General features: G+C 36.7%; 1 protein-coding gene across 1 annotated transcript in view; it reads right to left on the bottom strand.

The window, feature by feature from the left end:
* Positions 1 to 6,080: 6,080 nt before the first annotated feature.
* LOC113047422 (zinc finger protein 721-like) overlaps positions 6,081 to 16,725 on the bottom strand; it is a 153,083-nt gene continuing 142,438 nt past the window's right edge. Inside the window, exon 6 of the mRNA XM_026208768.1 lies at positions 6,081 to 9,668. Within this exon, the coding sequence (XP_026064553.1) occupies positions 8,513 to 9,668 (1,156 nt within the window). The 3' untranslated portion in view covers positions 6,081 to 8,512. The remainder of the gene's footprint in view (positions 9,669 to 16,725) is intronic.

The raw sequence follows: 16,725 nt of genomic DNA, 5'->3' as shown, positions 1-16,725 counted from the left end.
ATTGAACTTATATGGCATTTCATCCAGCTTTCTTCCCCTGGCACATACACACTTTTGCATTAAATTTTCCTGGAGAGTCAGTCGGCTCTTGTGTGTATGCCCTCCTTAACTAAAAAAAACTTGGACTAGTGTGTATTTTACCCTGCATTAAAACGCACCATCCAGGGAAATTAGCATTAGATTAGAAAGTGATGAAATGGTAACTGTTGTCAGTCCCCGCTTTTTCTGCAGCAGTAGAGTGTTTTTTAGTCGGGGTGGATTGATCATGAGACCACATCGTGCTTGGTTGGGTAGCAGGATGGTCTCTTCACTTATTTTTTTGAAAAGTAATTATGCCCATCTGTAATCTTCACAACATCTAAAGTGCACATAATCCAAGACATTGTAAGGATATTAGCAGTCATTAGTTAAGCTTCAAGATTAAAAGTTATGTAAAAGCTGTTACAGTTGAACATTTACAGGTATAGTGGTACAGTAATGTTACTTGTACTAGAAAGGTTATATGGATGTGTATAGTGGTACAACGATGTTATGTGAAAATGAGCACTTAATATTGACAAGTTACAATTCTTAATACTAATAAATTTAACTTTACACCACAAACTATGTGGCCCTTTTACCCTTTATTGTTTCCACCAAACATTTTACATACTCTTGAAGATTTATTTAGGTCTTGTCAAAGATCCAATCTCTCTGGTCTCGGTCTCGACTCGGACTCGACCCTTTCTGAACTCGGTCTTGACTCGGACTCGACCCTTTCTGAACTCGGTCTTGACTCGGACTCGACCCTCTCTGGACTCGATCTGGACTCGGACTCGAATGAGCTGGTCTCGACTACAACACTGGCCAAAACATTGAGGAACTTCAATTGCCAATGGATTTTGGATAGCTTGAACGGTTTTGACGTGGTGATTTTTTTAAATGAAGGTAAAAAGGGAATTATTAATTGTCCTGCATTTTTAAATTCCAAACACTTCAAAACCTTTTTTCATACAGAAAAAAGTCATTCTGAGTAAATATGGATAGTTTCACGACTTTACAAAACTGTATGGGTAACAGAAAATGAAAAAACTGTCATTGTCTGAGAGAAAATGCGCCCCTACAGGTTCAATTCCTGAAAGGGAAATTCGACTGAAAGGGAGGAGGCTCTCTTTTAGTTTCACTTTTAAATCGGTTAAAATACAAATAAATACTTAGATTTAATACACACTGACAAGCTAAACCAATATAACTGATTATTACCAGGTCAGGGCTCATTAATAATGGATGTGTGGTCAGTGATACGTGAGAAACACGAGAGATGAATCACCACTCTGAGCAGGAGCTTGTGGAATGACGAGCTCAGAAAAATGAGTTCATTCTTGTTTTATAGCTTTTAAAATTAAAATATTAAAGCGATATCACACAATTCACCAATTAGAACACACCAAGAGCTAAATTAAGATGTTTTTGAACTGTTTGTGTGAAAATGAAATATTTGCGGCTGCCTATCTGAAATCACTGCCTCCGATCAGCGCGCACAGTGTCACAAGTTCAAAACAAGCGAATTTATTCTTGTTTAAGAGCTTTTTAAAATAGAATATTACCACAAATGCACACAATACACCCATTATAACACAACAAGAGCTAAATGCAGGTGTTTGTGACCAGTTTAAGTGTGCAAGACTATTTGAAAGCGCGACTGGCAGAATAACATGTATCTCTCGAGCTGCAGGATCCTGCCTTTCGTCGTACGAACGAACACATCACGGACAAGATTATTTCAAAATACATAATAGCTTGGCTAATATAAACGAAAACAGCCACGTGAACATAAACTGTTGAGAAATAAATCTCAGGTGGATCTACTGGGTTTGAATATTAAGTGACCGCATTTACCTGCTTCTGTCTTCAATTTGAATCTATATATACAAAAAAAGGAAACTCATTCGACTTGGCTGCTTTTTTTAAATGTGTGTGCGTATTTATTTATTTACTTTTTTATACATTTTGTATAATTTCATAGTTTATATATTATAATTATAAAAACATAAATACATTTAGCCACTTACATAGAAATATCTTAGGCCTTATCCTTTTCTGACAGTTTTAGGGATTTTTAAAAATCCTAAAAAACCTTATTTGTGCTGCAAATAATAATTTCAAACTCATTTGATACTGACCTATGACATCCTGTGACATGATATTTATTTGAATTTACATAATCTCATGGATGTAACAGTAAATCTGTTCAGCTCACAGATAAAGACTAAGCTGTAACGCAAGCAGAACTTTCACAAAGGCTTATAGGTCAATAAAATCATTACAAAACACTTATAAATCATTTAAGGATTTGATAACACTGTAAAATAATGTCTAATTTGTTAATATTAGTAAATGCATTGGTAACACTTTATAATAACTGCACTCATTTGTAAATAGTCAGTTTATGCTTTATAAAGCCTTGTCTTAACATTAATAGTCAATACTAAGCAGTTTATAAATAAAGTTATAAATAGCTTGTTCTTGTTTATAAGCACATCTATGGCGCCGTGACAAAGTTCAAAGTCTCGCCATGGGAATAAAACTTGTTGTAACTCAGGCATTAAATGTCCAATCTTGCCCAAACTTCACATGTTTGATAAAAGTCCTAGCCTGAACACATCTAAAGACCAATAGTCTATCGGGTGTGGCAAAATGGCTCTATAGCGCCACCTATACAGATTCAACGGAGTGCGCCTCCAGCTATGTTTCACGTACATGTACAAAAATTGGTACACACATGTAACACACCAATACCTACAAAAAAGTCTCTTGGTACGAAATCCGAATCCCAACAGGAAGTCGGTTATTTTTAATTTTTCCTGCAAAATTGGTGTTGTTTTTGTCATTTTCAGGGGTTGTACTTTAACGAACTCCTCCTAGAGATTTATTCAGATCAAAACCAAACTTGGTCAGTGTAATCTAAAGCCCTTTGCGATGTTAAATTGCGAAGGAATTGAGGTTTCGTTAAAGGGCGTGTCCATGGCTGCCTGACAAATTTCGATGTTTCACCATGAAAAAGGAAGTTTCACGTTAGATAAGAGTTCTGCCCTTAACAGATCTACATGCCCCATATACACTTATAGTCATAGCGCCACGTGCTGGCAACAGGAAGTGACATATTTTATGCTGAGACAAACTACTCCTAGAAATCTTTTGACATTAATGTATTTTTTGTGGTCAATCTAATATAAAGGCCTGTGCAATGTTAATTTGTGGCAATCTTGAGTTTTTGTTAAAGAGCAGGTCCATGGCGCCATGACAAAATTTGATGTTTTGCCACAGCAAGAGAAGTTGTTGTAACTCAGGCATAAAATGTTTGATCTTCCCCAAACTTCACATGTTCGATAAGAGTCCTGGCCTGAACACATCTGAAGGCCAATATTCCATAATAATGAGAGCGCCACCTGCTGGCAACAGGAAGATTGGAACATAGTGTATATGGATATTTAAATGCATATTTCTCACCGTTCACCTTTTTACTAATGCCACTCGTTGGCGTACGAGGACCCTATTGGAATAGCTCCATTTATTCTTCTTCTTCTTCTCCGTAATGAATCGCATTTTTGAGGGCCTAAAGATGCTCCAAAACTCATGAAACCTTGCACACGCATCAGGACTGGCGAAAATGTACATCTGATATAGGTTTCAGAAGTGGGTGTGCTAAAATGGCTTGATAGCGCCACCTGTTAAATTACAACGGAGTGCGCCTCGAGCTGTGTTTCACGTATATTCATGAAAATCGGTACACACATGTAACACACCATTACCTACAAATAAGTCTCTTGGTACAAAATCCAAAACCCAACAGGAAGTAAGTTATTTTGAATTTCCTGTATGATTTTTGTGCAGTTTTTTCCATTTCCATGCCTCGTACTTTGACGAACTCCTCCTACAGTTTTAATCTGAATATCTTAAAATTTGGTGAGGGTCATCATAAGACCTTTGTGATGTTAAATTGCAAAGGTTTTGAGTTTTCGTCAAGGGGTGTGTCCCTGGCGGCCTGACAAAGTTTGATCTTTCGCCGTGAAACAGGAAATTGCTGTAACTCAGCCAAGCAAAGTCCGATCTTACCCAAACTTCACACGTGTGATAGGTGTTCTGTTCTGAACAAACACCCATGACCAAATTCAGTTATAGTCATAGTGCCACCTGCTGGTAACAGGAAGTGACAATGTTAACACTGTTATGGACTCCTAGGAACTAATTAAAAAGTGTAAACATGTGTTAAATAGGCTGGCAACATACTAGATACATACTAATACATGCTAGCAACACGTAGCTAAGTGTTAAAGCATTCTACTGAGTCAGTGAAAAAGGAAGTTACTGTAACTAAGGCAAGCAATGTCCGATCTTCCCCAAACTTCACACGTGTGATAGGTGTTTTGTTCCAAACAAACACCCATGACCAAATTCAGTTATAGTCATAGCGCCACCTGCTGGTAACAGGAAGTGACAATGTTAACACTGTTATGGACTCCTAGGAACTAATTAAAAAGTGTCAAAAAGTGTTAAATAAGCAGGCAGCATGCTAGAAACATAATGAAAGATGCTAGCAACACTTAGCTAAGTGTTAAAGCATTCTACTAAGGCAGTGAAAAAGAAGTTGCTGTAAAAAAGGCAAGCAATGTCCGATCTTCCCCAAACTTCACATGTGTGATAGGTGTTAAAAAAAAAAATTTAAACGTGTCAAAAAGAGTTAACTAGGCTGGAAAAATTATAGAAACATAATAAAACATGCTATCAACATTTAGCTAAGTGTCAAAGAATGCAACTAATGCATTGAATAAGGAAGTTGCTGTAACTCAGGCTAGCAACGTCCGATCTGCCCCAAACTTCAGACATTTGACAAGAGTCCTGTACTGAACACATCAACATGCCCGCACTCCGTTATTCAAATTCAGTTATAGTCATAGCGCCATCTACTGGCAACAAGAAGTGTCATGTGTAACACTCTTATAGACTCCTAGCATGTGTAACAATGTTATGGAGTCCAAGCAACATATTAAAAAGTGCCAGCAAGTGATAAATACACTGGCAGCATGCTAGAAACATACTGAAACATGTTACCAACACTTAGCTAAATGTTAAAGCTTCATATTACTGAAGTGAATTAGGATGTTACTGTAATTAAGGCATACAGTGTCCAATTTGCCCCAAAGTTTGCCACAAGTTTGATAAGAGTCCTGTCCTGAACAAATCAACATGCCGTATTCGATGATAGTACAACCACCTGGCGGCAACAGGATGTGGCATTTTTAAAACTGTTATGGACTCCTTGCAAAATAATAAAAGAATCAACAAGTTTTAAATAGGCTGGCAACCTTCTAGAAGCATACTAAAACATGCTAGCAACACTTAGCTAAGTGTTAAAGCATGCTACTAACGCAATGAAAAAGGAAGATGCTGTAACTCAGGCAAGCAATGTCCCATCTGCCCCAAACTTCACACGTTTGAAAAGGGCCCTGTCCTAAATAAATCAACATGCCCATATTCGGTTATAATCATAGCGCCACCTGCTGGCAACAGGAAGTGTCATTTTTAACACTTTTATGCACTATTTGCAACACAGTAAAATGTGCCATTGTGTGCTAACCATGCTAGAAATATTTTCAAACATTGTAGCAACTCTTAGTATGTGCAAAATGATGCTATTGATACTATAAAACAGGAAGTTGTTGTAACTCATGCATGCAATTCCTAATCTGACCCAAACATTACGTTTTATAAGAGTACTGGCCTGGACACAACTAAAGGCCAATATTCAATTGTAAGTATAGCGCCGCCTGCTGGCAACAGGAAATGACTTATTTTATACTTAAACATGACTTGTCTGATCTGCCCAAAACTTTGCATGTTTGGTAAGAGTCCTGGCCTGAAGACATTTACATGTCGATATTCAGTTATAATCATAGCGCCACCTGTTGGCAGCAGGAAATGTGGCACAAATTTTTAGTATTTTATAAGCATATGGCCCTACATTCACTGTTCCTCCTATGGGCACCGGGTGGTGGTGAGCCCGAGTGCGAGGGCCCTTTTATCGCTGCTTGCAGCTTTAATTTCATTTAAATCTCTTCTGTCTATACTTTTGCTATACAACATGCATTATACAATATTGTACAATATGCAGTATGTCAATCTGCCATACCACTGTCCGTACACTTTATTTTTCAGAACTTTAAACAAATGCACTAAATAATGTCAGTTAAAATGGTGCAGTAATACATGTGCAATAATATACATATGTCAACTGTGCAATACTATATCTAGTCACTAAATCTCTACAGTACTCATTCCATTTAAATTGTACTTTTGTAAAAACATACTGTGCATATCAATGTGATGGCCAACATGCAATACTATAAATTGTCACTTTATTCAGATTGCTCAGTGTGAATATATCAAAACTTGCTGTTAGCTGAATAGAAGTCAAATGTTTATTTCTTTTCCCTAATTAATTACAGCGGTTGAATGATATAGATGGAGCAGGACATAATAAGGGACACTTTTTATCAACAAAATGTATGTTAGATGAGTTTGTAGTAGATAGTTTGTAGTCCCCGTCAATTGCATGCATCTGATTCACAAGAGCAATGCATTCTCCATCTCAGTCTTGTGGTTATGCAGTGGGTGGACATTCCATTCCAGACAATTTACACATCTTTCTACACAAAATTTCTTAAATTCTACTTTTTGTTCTAGCTTACCAAACCAAACAGCTGAGAAAGTAAATGGATAGTATATTGGTTCCAGTGTTGGGCAAGTTACTCTGAAAATGTAATCTGATTACTTCTTTTAAAAGTAATCATGTTACTGTCCTGATTATTTCAAAATTAATTATTATTTACATTACTTTTTTCACCATGAAACTTATGAAATCCCAGCACAAACTCCTAATAAATATTTGTTATTACAGCATCAACATTCACAGAACAGTTATTCTTAACTAAAGCAAGCGGCTGCTGTTTGCATGGTTTATATGGTTTGGTGGAATGCCAGCAAAGAGCACTGCATTTATAATCTCTAAAAGACATCTCAGTTCAGACATCACACAAATCTGTTAACACACAATAAAAATATGCATACTGAATCTACATTTTCCTTACTTCAAATGAATATTTAATTTGTGGCTAATCATTAGCCTATTATTTTTAATAACAAAACATGCTAAAACAGTACGATGACAAATTCTCTCATATTAAACTTTGAACTTTTATTAATATAAGGAAAATGTTTTATCTGCATTGTTACACAAAAAAATTAAAAGGTATTTGGATTTCCTCTTTCTTTAAAACTATAGTAGTTTGTGGTTCATTGTTAGCCCATTAATTAAAACACATAAGCCATAAAATAGTACAATGGTACAAATTCCCATTGGCATTTAAAGATCTAAATTTTATTAACAAAAACGAATAAGATGGATATTGTAACCAAATTAAATAAGGTATTTTCCCCCTTTTAAAACAAATGCTTAGTTTGTTGTTCAATGTTTTATTTTAAATGAAAACAGCAACAACGACAAACTCGCTTAGCCAAAATGAAACTTTTATTCACAAAAGGTGTGCTTGCATCAATCTCATCGTGCGACAAACCAATCCCTTGTTATAGCCTAAATAGAAGCTCTGCATACGCTTGCACCTGTTAATTGTTTATATTTTATATGAGTTCATTTTGCTTTTGTCCAATAGATGAATAACAATTTATTTGTTTTAGATTTTTTATGTTTAGATACTTCTTTTTATATTTTCCTCTATCCTGCACACACACAAGTCTTGTCCCGCACCGCTCTCTGTTGCATCGGGTCCCGCGGGAGCAAGTCTGTAATCCACTGGTACTTGACGTGACAGTGCGTGAGCTACATCCTCTTTACAATCTCTAGATTATAAACACTGCATTCTGTCAGCAATGTAACGCAGCAGTAATGTATAAGACTTAACTGTAACAGACAGTAACAGTTGGACTGAAGAATATAAATGACTTTTTTATTTCATATGTACAATTTTTCTATCATATTTATCTATGTTTGTAATTTTCTTAGATTATTTATTCACCTACAAAATTACCCCAATCATTATTTTTTCCCCTAATAGAGCTGTTCAAGTCATCTGGTGCTTTTTTTTCCCATATCGCAATATACATTGCCGAGAAAAATTATCACGGTGAGTGTTGTTTTTTCCAATATCGTGCAGCTCTACTAGTAAGTTTAGTCAAGCTAATAGGCGCAGATCTGCAGCATGAACACAAACATGTAGTCCTCCATTGTTGTTGGTGTTACATGATGTAGCGGTGTCTGACTATAGTAGAGATGTGGGGTGATGACATCATTGTTTAACAAAATATATGGATTTGCAGTAAACAAAAACAAAAAAGGTGTCATTTTCAGATTTATCCACTCTGGGACCTGGTTTAAAAAAAAATGAATTCACTCTCCAAAAATGCCGGATCCGTCTGGACGAAACACGTATACCATACAAAATATTTACATATACAACTAAATGTGTCTCCGCGTGTACGGGGCCTTACTGTGATTGTTTTTTGTATGACTGTGTATAACAGATGACTTAATGGAACACTTCCCTCGTACATTGCGTTGATGTGCTTCCTCTCCAGTGTGAATCCTCTCATGTCTTTTCAAACTCGATGCACCACTGAATCTCTTGTCACAGTGTGAACACTTGTAAGGTTTCTCTCCAGTGTGAATCTTCTCATGTCTTTTCAGATTTCCTCTACGAATGAATCTCCAGTCACAGTGTGAACACTTGTAAGGTTTCTCTCCAGTGTGAATCCTCTCATGTGTTTTCAGCTCTGTTGACTGAATGAATCGATTGTCACAGTGTGAACACTTGTAAGGTTTCTCTCCAGTGTGAATTTTCTTATGTGTTTTCAGACTTGATGACACACTGAATCTCTTGTCACAGTGTGAACATTTGTAAGGTTTCTCTCCAGTGTGGATCCTCTCATGTGTTTTCAGACTTGATGAATGACTGCATCTCCAGTCACAGTGTGAACACTTATAAGGTTTCTCTCCAGTGTGGATCCTTTCATGTGTTTTCAGACTTGATGACACACTGAATCTCTTGTCACAGTGTGAACACTTGTAAGGTTTCTCTCCAGTGTGGATCCTCTCATGTGTTTTCAGATGTGTTGAATCATTAAATCTCTTGTCACAGTGTGAACACTTGTAAGGTTTTTCTCCAGTGTGGATCCTCTCATGTGTTTTCAGATGTGCCGAATCACTGAATCTCTTGTCGCAGTGTGAACACTTGTAAGGTTTCTCTCCAGTGTGTATCCTCTCATGTGTTTTCAGATGTGTTAACCGACTAAATCTCTTGTCACAGTGTGAACACTTATACGGTTTCTCTCCAGTGTGAATGCTCTCATGTGTTTTCAGATGTGTTAACCGACTGAATCTCATGTCACAGTGTGAACACTTGTAAGGTTTCTCTCCAGTGTGGATCCTCTCATGTGTTTTCAGATATGATGATTGACTGAATCTCATGTCACACTGTGAACACTTGTAAGGTTTCTCTCCAGTGTGAATCCTCTCATGTTTTTTCAGATTTGATGAATGACTGAATCTCATGTCACAGTGTGAACACTTGTAAGGTTTCTCTCCAGTGTGGATCTTCTCATGTAGTTTTAAACTGCTCACTGAACAAAAAGTCTTTTCACACTCAAAGCACATGTACTCTCTCACACCAGTATGTATTTTCTGATGTTCTTTCAAACTTTGTAGATGCAAAAAACTCTTTCCACACAAATGACATGAATGTTGTGGCTTCTTTGCATGAACTTTCAAGTGTTTCTTCAGAAGTGAAGCCCATAAAAACATTTTACCGCATTGATCACATGCATGTTGCTTCTCTTGATGATTTGATTCTTCATTTTCCTCTTTTTCTTCAATGTACTCTGAAATAAAAGTAAAATTATTTATTTTTGGTATATTGTTAAAAGCTGAGAATACACAATTTACTTTTTTTGCTTCAGATTTAATGACTTTTACAAATTTAATAGGGAAACTGGGAAAACATTTGGTAACACTTTAGAATAAGGTTCCATTAGTTAATGTTAGTTAACTACTTTCGTTAGCATGAACTAAGCAAGAACAATCCTTCTACAGCATTTATAAGTCTTAGTTCATGTTAATTTCAACATTTACTAATGCATTATTTAAATCAAAAGTTGTGCTTGTTAACATTAGTTAATGCACTGTGAATTACCATGAACTAACAATGAATAACTGTATTTTCATTAACTAACATTAACGAAGATGAATAAATACAGTAATAAATGTATTATTCATTGTTTGTTCATGTTAATTAATACAGTAACTAACATTAACTAATGGAACCTTATTCTAAAGTGTTACCAAACATTTTTATACATCACTTTATCACCGTCACAGCCTTAGTAAAATGTATAGATTTTATATACACATTTATATACAGTAGGTAGACAACCAGAATGGGTAATACCACCGCGGCAAGCCAAAGTAAGAAATCGCATGACCAAAATAAGAAATGTGCTGTGTAAATAAGTTCAGAAGGCACGTTTGCATACTGTTGTTAATGTGTAATTACCATTTTAGATCTACAAACTTTACTGTACAAGAATTTGATTTCAGAAAACTGAAAACATAAATCTAGGTTATCCTCTGCCATTTTCAAAGCACAATTCAAAACTGTGACATTTCATTTACTGACGCTCTACAGACGGCAGCGCTAAACCCGTAAATCCATGTACGTACTTGCTGGAAACCCGCCAAAATAAAAGCTGGCCGATTTTCAGTTTATAAATTCTAAAATTTCAGATTAAAATAATAATAATAATAGCATTTTTTATAATAATAATATTTTATTTAAGTTTATTATAAAATAATTGTATATTAATTGACAATAATTTGCAGGGGGTTATTGATTTTGCCATTATGTCTATACATGAGCGCTCAAATGATTTCACATGATTTCACGAGCGGGTCAAACAAAAAAGCAGATTATTAATAACTATGACTGGACTGTCACACCCATACCATTATAATGGGAACACCATTATAATAAAATGCTGTCTATTTTTAGAGTTTAGCAAAAGGAGTTCGCATTCAGAGCCGCACAGACACTTTTATTTAAATTCGGGCTCTTTTTGCAGTTATCAAGCATATTAGTCCTAATATTAACGTTATGTTGTATAAATAAAGCGTATTCTACATTCAATTATGAATTTAATCCCATTGATCAAAAACCTGCTATCAAATGCGCACTCTACTGGTCTTCTTCAGTGCGCGCAGCTCAAAACAGAAATACAAAACATTAATAACTACTGTCATATAGGCTAACTTTATAACAAGAGCACTATTGTAAAAATTGTGTATTTTTAAGGTTTCGCTGACATTTAATTTCAATCAAAACATTAAAACATTATTTACCCTGTTTATATCTGCGAGGCATTTGTTACATATTTTCCCTGTGTGTTAACATCAGTAATTATGGCTGTAGAATGTCTGACTTGACTTAATGTATTTTGCCCCGCCCCCAAACATATGATTCCACTAAAGTTGAATATCAGCAACTGTCACCCGTGTCACCGTATACGGAACGCCTACAATTACTTCACTATATTACTCTCAAAAATCTACACACACACACACACACACACAGATAAAAAGCTACATGTTTTCATTTCGGTTCATTCTTGGTTTAAAAATATCTTCACATTTACATTTAAATTTACATTTAATGATTTAGCAGACACTTTTTATCCAAAGCGACTTACAAATGAGAACAATAAAAGCAATCAGATCAACAAGAAAACAACAAGAACAGTATACAAGTCCCATGACAAGTCTCAATTAAAGAACGCATAGCCAGGGTTTTTTTTTTAATGACAAGATTATTTGGTTAAGTGCTGGCAAAAAAGATGAGTCTTTAGATGTTTCTTGAAAATGAGTAAAGATTCAGCTGTATGAATTGAGATCGGGAGGTCATTCCACCAGCTGGGCAAAGTCCAGAAAAAGGTCAGTGAGAGTGATTTTGAACTTCTTTGTGATGAAACCACAAGGCGTCATTCACGTGCAGAGCACAAACTTCTGGAGGGCACATAAGATTGAACTAGTGAGTTTAGGAGTGTTGGTGCCGTGCCAGAGGTTGTCTTGTAGGCATGCATCAGTACCTTGAATTTGATGCGAACGGCTACTGGTAGCCAGTGTAACCTGGTTAGGAGAGGAGTAACGTGAGCTTTTTTTGGCTCATTGAAGACAACCTTCCCTGCAGTATTCTGGAATAGTTGCAGAGGCTTGATAGTACATGTTGGAAGGCCTGCCAGGAGAGCATTACAATAGTCCAGTTTGGAGAGAACAAGAGCTTGGACAAGAAGTTGGATGGCTTGCTCTGACACTAAGGGTCTAATCTTCCTAATGTTGTATAAGGCAAATCTGCAGGAAAGGGTCGTTGTAGCAATAAGGCCTGTGAAGCTTAACTGATGATCCATCACAACTCCTAGGTTTCTGGCTGTTCTGGAAGGAGTTATGTATGACGAACTCTGAATAGAGAAGTTGTGATGAAACGATGGGTTAGCTGGAACCACCAAAAGTTCTGTCTTGGTAAGGTTGAGCTGAAGGTGATGGCCATTTATTCAGCTAGGAATGTCACTCAGACAGGCTGAAATGAGATCAGCTACCGTCGGGTTATCTGGGTGTCATCAGCTAAGCAGTGATAAGAAAATCCATGCTTCTGAATGACAGATCCTAATGACGTCATGTAGATGGAGAAGAAAAAAATGGTCCAAGTACTGAGCCTTGAGGAACCCAGTAGCATGTTGTTGTGACTTTGAAACATCACCCCTCCGAGACACGCTTAAGGATCTATCGGAAAGGTAGGACTGGAGATTGGAGAAATTCTCAGGGTGGACAGGAGAATCTGGTGATTAACGATGTCAAAAGCAGCAGACAGGTCCAGTAAGATGAGTACTGAGGATTTTGAAGCTGCTCTTGCCAGTCACAGGGCTTCAGTAACCGAGAGCAGGGCAGTCTCAGTTCAGTGGCCACTTTTGAAACCAGATTGTTTGCTGTCCAGGAGGTTGTTCTGTACAAGGAACATAGAGAGCTTTTGAACACAGCTCGCTCAAGTGTCTTTGCAATGAATGGAAGAAGGGATACTGGTCTGTAGTTTTCTAGAAGCGCTGGATTTAGAGATGTTTTCTTAAGCAGTGGGCTTACCCGAGCCTGCTTAAATGCTGAGGGAAATGTTCCAGAGTGAAGAGAGGAGTTGATAATGTGAGTAAGTGAAGGCATTACTGAAGAAGAGATCGATTGAAGGAGGTGAGTGGGGATCGGATCAAGTGGACAAGTAGTAGGATGACTGGACAGGATAAGTTTGGAAACAGCCATCTCTGAGAGTGGAGAGGAGGAGAGAGAGTGTGCATTGGTCATTGTGAAGTTGTCCTCAGTCTACGTTGTGGAGAATTGGTCAGTGATGGTTCTTGTCTTATTTGTGAAGAAAACTGCAAAGTCGTCAGCTGTAAGAGTCGATGGAGAAGGAGGTGGAGATGGATTAAGAAGAGAAGAGAAAGTTTTAAAGAGTGTCCGAGCATCACAAAATTGTTAATTTTGTTGTGGTAGTAGGATGTTTTAGCTGTGAAGACATTTGCAGAGAAGGAAGAAAGGAGAGACTGATACACACCGAGGTCGGTAGTGTTTCTTGATTTATGCCATTTCCTCTCAGCAGCCCTTGAGTTTAGAGCGATGTTCACGGAGAACCTCGGACAGCCAGGGGGCAGATGGGGTGGTGCATGCTGGTCTAGACGACAGCAGGCAAAAGTTGTCCAAAGAAGAGGTTAGAGTGGAGCAAAGAGTGTCTGTAGCACTGTTCATGTCCTGAGCTGAAAACTGAGAGAGTGAAGGAAGTGAGGATGAAACCACAGAAAATAGGCAAGATGGAGAGAGTGAGCGTAGGTTCCGTTGAAAGGTGACCTGCGTTGGAGTGTGTGTTGCTTCAGGAGTAAGTGCTAGGTTAGCAGTAATGAGGAAGTGGTCTTGAGGTGTGCAGTGGAACAACTAAAGAGCTGTCCACGGAGCAACAGCTTGTGTAGATGAGGTCCAGTTGGTTGCCTGATTTTTGAGTTGCTATAGTAGACACTCGCTTGAGATCAAATGAGGTGAGCAGAGTGTTGAAGTCAGCAGCCCGGGGTTTATCTAGGTCAGTGGTTCTCAACCTTTTTTCCAGCGGGCCGCACTATGGTCCAAGTTCAAGTCTCGAGGGCCGCATGCATATCATTTACGTATTACGTCACCAATACAAAGCAACCTCATTTATAATATTATACTCTAAATATTATGATATCTAATGTATTACAAACATTGAAATAAATAAATAATTCTACTGCCCATAAATAAAACACCTGATGCTGTTGGAAGCTGACCATTTTTGTGAAATTCAGCTCGAAAGGAGTAACGGCACAAAGAAGTTGCGATTGCAAAGCCTGTGCTATACTTTCCGCATGAACGATCCGATCCAGTAAACGGCCAGCGCGGACGCAGACTTCTTCAATTTATTTATGCTGATGGTCCGCTCTGCATTCATTCAAATAAATACAGTTAACAATCTAGCTTCTGTGTTCTAAAGTATTATCCCCAACAATAGCAGGGTCAGTTAATTTTTTTGCAGTGGGCCACTATTACCGACAGTAGGCTAAATAATACAACGATCACAAATGCGTAAAAATGTTTGTATACAAACAATTATGCAAGCATATAGGTCAACCCAACTTAATTGCACATGTACATCTTGGAGATGTACATTTTATGTCTGCATTATGCAAGATCAGAGTACACAGCAGATGATTCCCAGATCTTTAGCAGACGTTTTACATGCAATAACAATGAGAACGCAAGGTCTTTTTTTGACTGAATGCAGATTGGGATGATGTCATGGGACGCTTCTAAACCCAGATTCTGCAGATATTTTGGGGGCAATTTACGAAAATTTTGTGAAAATTGGTCCGAAAACTTGCATTTCCCCATGTTTTAATTACTGAATGAAAGCGAGCTCGCGTACATGTTTGGCAGCAAGCCACTTTGTTAAAATTTAAATCATTTGTTGTAAAATAAAGGGAACTAAAAATATCTTACTTTATGTTACTGTGGGTTAACAGTTATTATAATTATTATGTACTTAGGAACAGTGTCTGGGCCTAATCTAAGCTATCCAGGTTTTTTTTTTTTTTTCATTTTGGCAGATGCTTTCATTGCATCTGATAATAATTTTGTGCATCACATTCACTTCGGGCGCTCTGCGCAGATCTGCCTCCTACGTTGCTCAGCTGTGGACGATTTAAAAATGTTTGATACAAAGGTTGTTGTCCCATTTTATACAGAAATTGTTAATTCAAAAAGAAAATCGAATTATATTGTTAGTTCTAATTATATTGCTAACATAAATTAATTTAGACTATTTAACATGCACTGTGACATTTTACACTTTTTAACTGATAAACTACTTAAGATTTTAAAAGTTAGTTTAATAGAATTTAAATTCAAGTTTTAAAAAAAGATTTTAATTGTTTCAGTTATTTCTATGAATTAATAATGTTATTTATTCTTAAAGAATAAACACTTATTTTCTACAAGAAAACAATGCTTCACCTATTTATGAAGGTTACAATTATATAAAAAAAAATTATATATAATTTTTTTTATAAATAATTGTTAAAACTCCAAAAATTTAAAGTGTTTTGGAGGTGAAAATACAGTAAAATTGCAAATGGCATGGGATTTAAAGCATAACAACTGATAGTCTATGAATTTTTTTTTAAACAATGGAATTAAAATTTTGCACTAAAATATTATTTTTACCATATAGCCTGTAAATAAAATGCATGGAACACTTGCAAAGAACACTTATAGAGTGTAGGTTGCTTCTGGTGTTTTGATTTGTACTTTAATCTCATGAGATCCAAGTTTAAAGCCCTATTCGGATGGACTAGTTTTACAGGGGGTCGTTAGAGAAATCTGCGTTTCACAGACGTACTTGGTGATTTTAATCCCACCCGAATCTATCACATCTGTGTTTTTCTCACACAACCTCTGTGATAATTCCAGAGCAAATTACCTACTGTTTTTCAGCAAACTCAGTGATCTTCTGAGAAAACTAATCCCGTCTGAATGCGATTGTCTGTGATTGCCGGTGATATTTTATTTCACAACGCGTCTCCCTGTGTATTTTGGCCAATGTGAATTACCATAGATGCTCTTACCGCACACATATTTGATAAATTTGCTTACCGGCAAATAAATAATAATAAAAAAAAATAATACAAATAATAAAACCAAGAGCAAGATCACGTAAACTGTTAATACCGGCTATTGTACCATCAGCATCTGGTAAAATTACTGACGTTCATTTATGCACTCAGTTACATAATGTTTGAATTACATATGTAACGTTACCTTTATGGAAATTAAACATACAGAAAGTTTAGCCTACTACACACACACACAAAAAAAAAGGAAAACAAGTTAAACTAAAGGAAAGACACATTAACATGGTTTTGCTATAACTACCAGCCATTTAGTATTTATTGTGTTCTGATAAATATTTATTGTGTTCTGAATGAATGCAATGCACGCATACAGAGCGCGTGATCTCTGTGATGCCCAGATGCACAAATAAGACCCTCCCACCTCTGTAATAAACACAGAGATGTTAGTCCCGT

This window comes from Carassius auratus, chromosome 28 (genome assembly GCF_003368295.1).
Source record: "Carassius auratus strain Wakin chromosome 28, ASM336829v1, whole genome shotgun sequence".
NCBI lineage: Eukaryota > Metazoa > Chordata > Actinopteri > Cypriniformes > Cyprinidae > Carassius > Carassius auratus.
The sequence above is the reverse complement of the archived record's forward strand: the minus strand, read 5'-3'. Positions and strand labels throughout refer to the sequence as shown.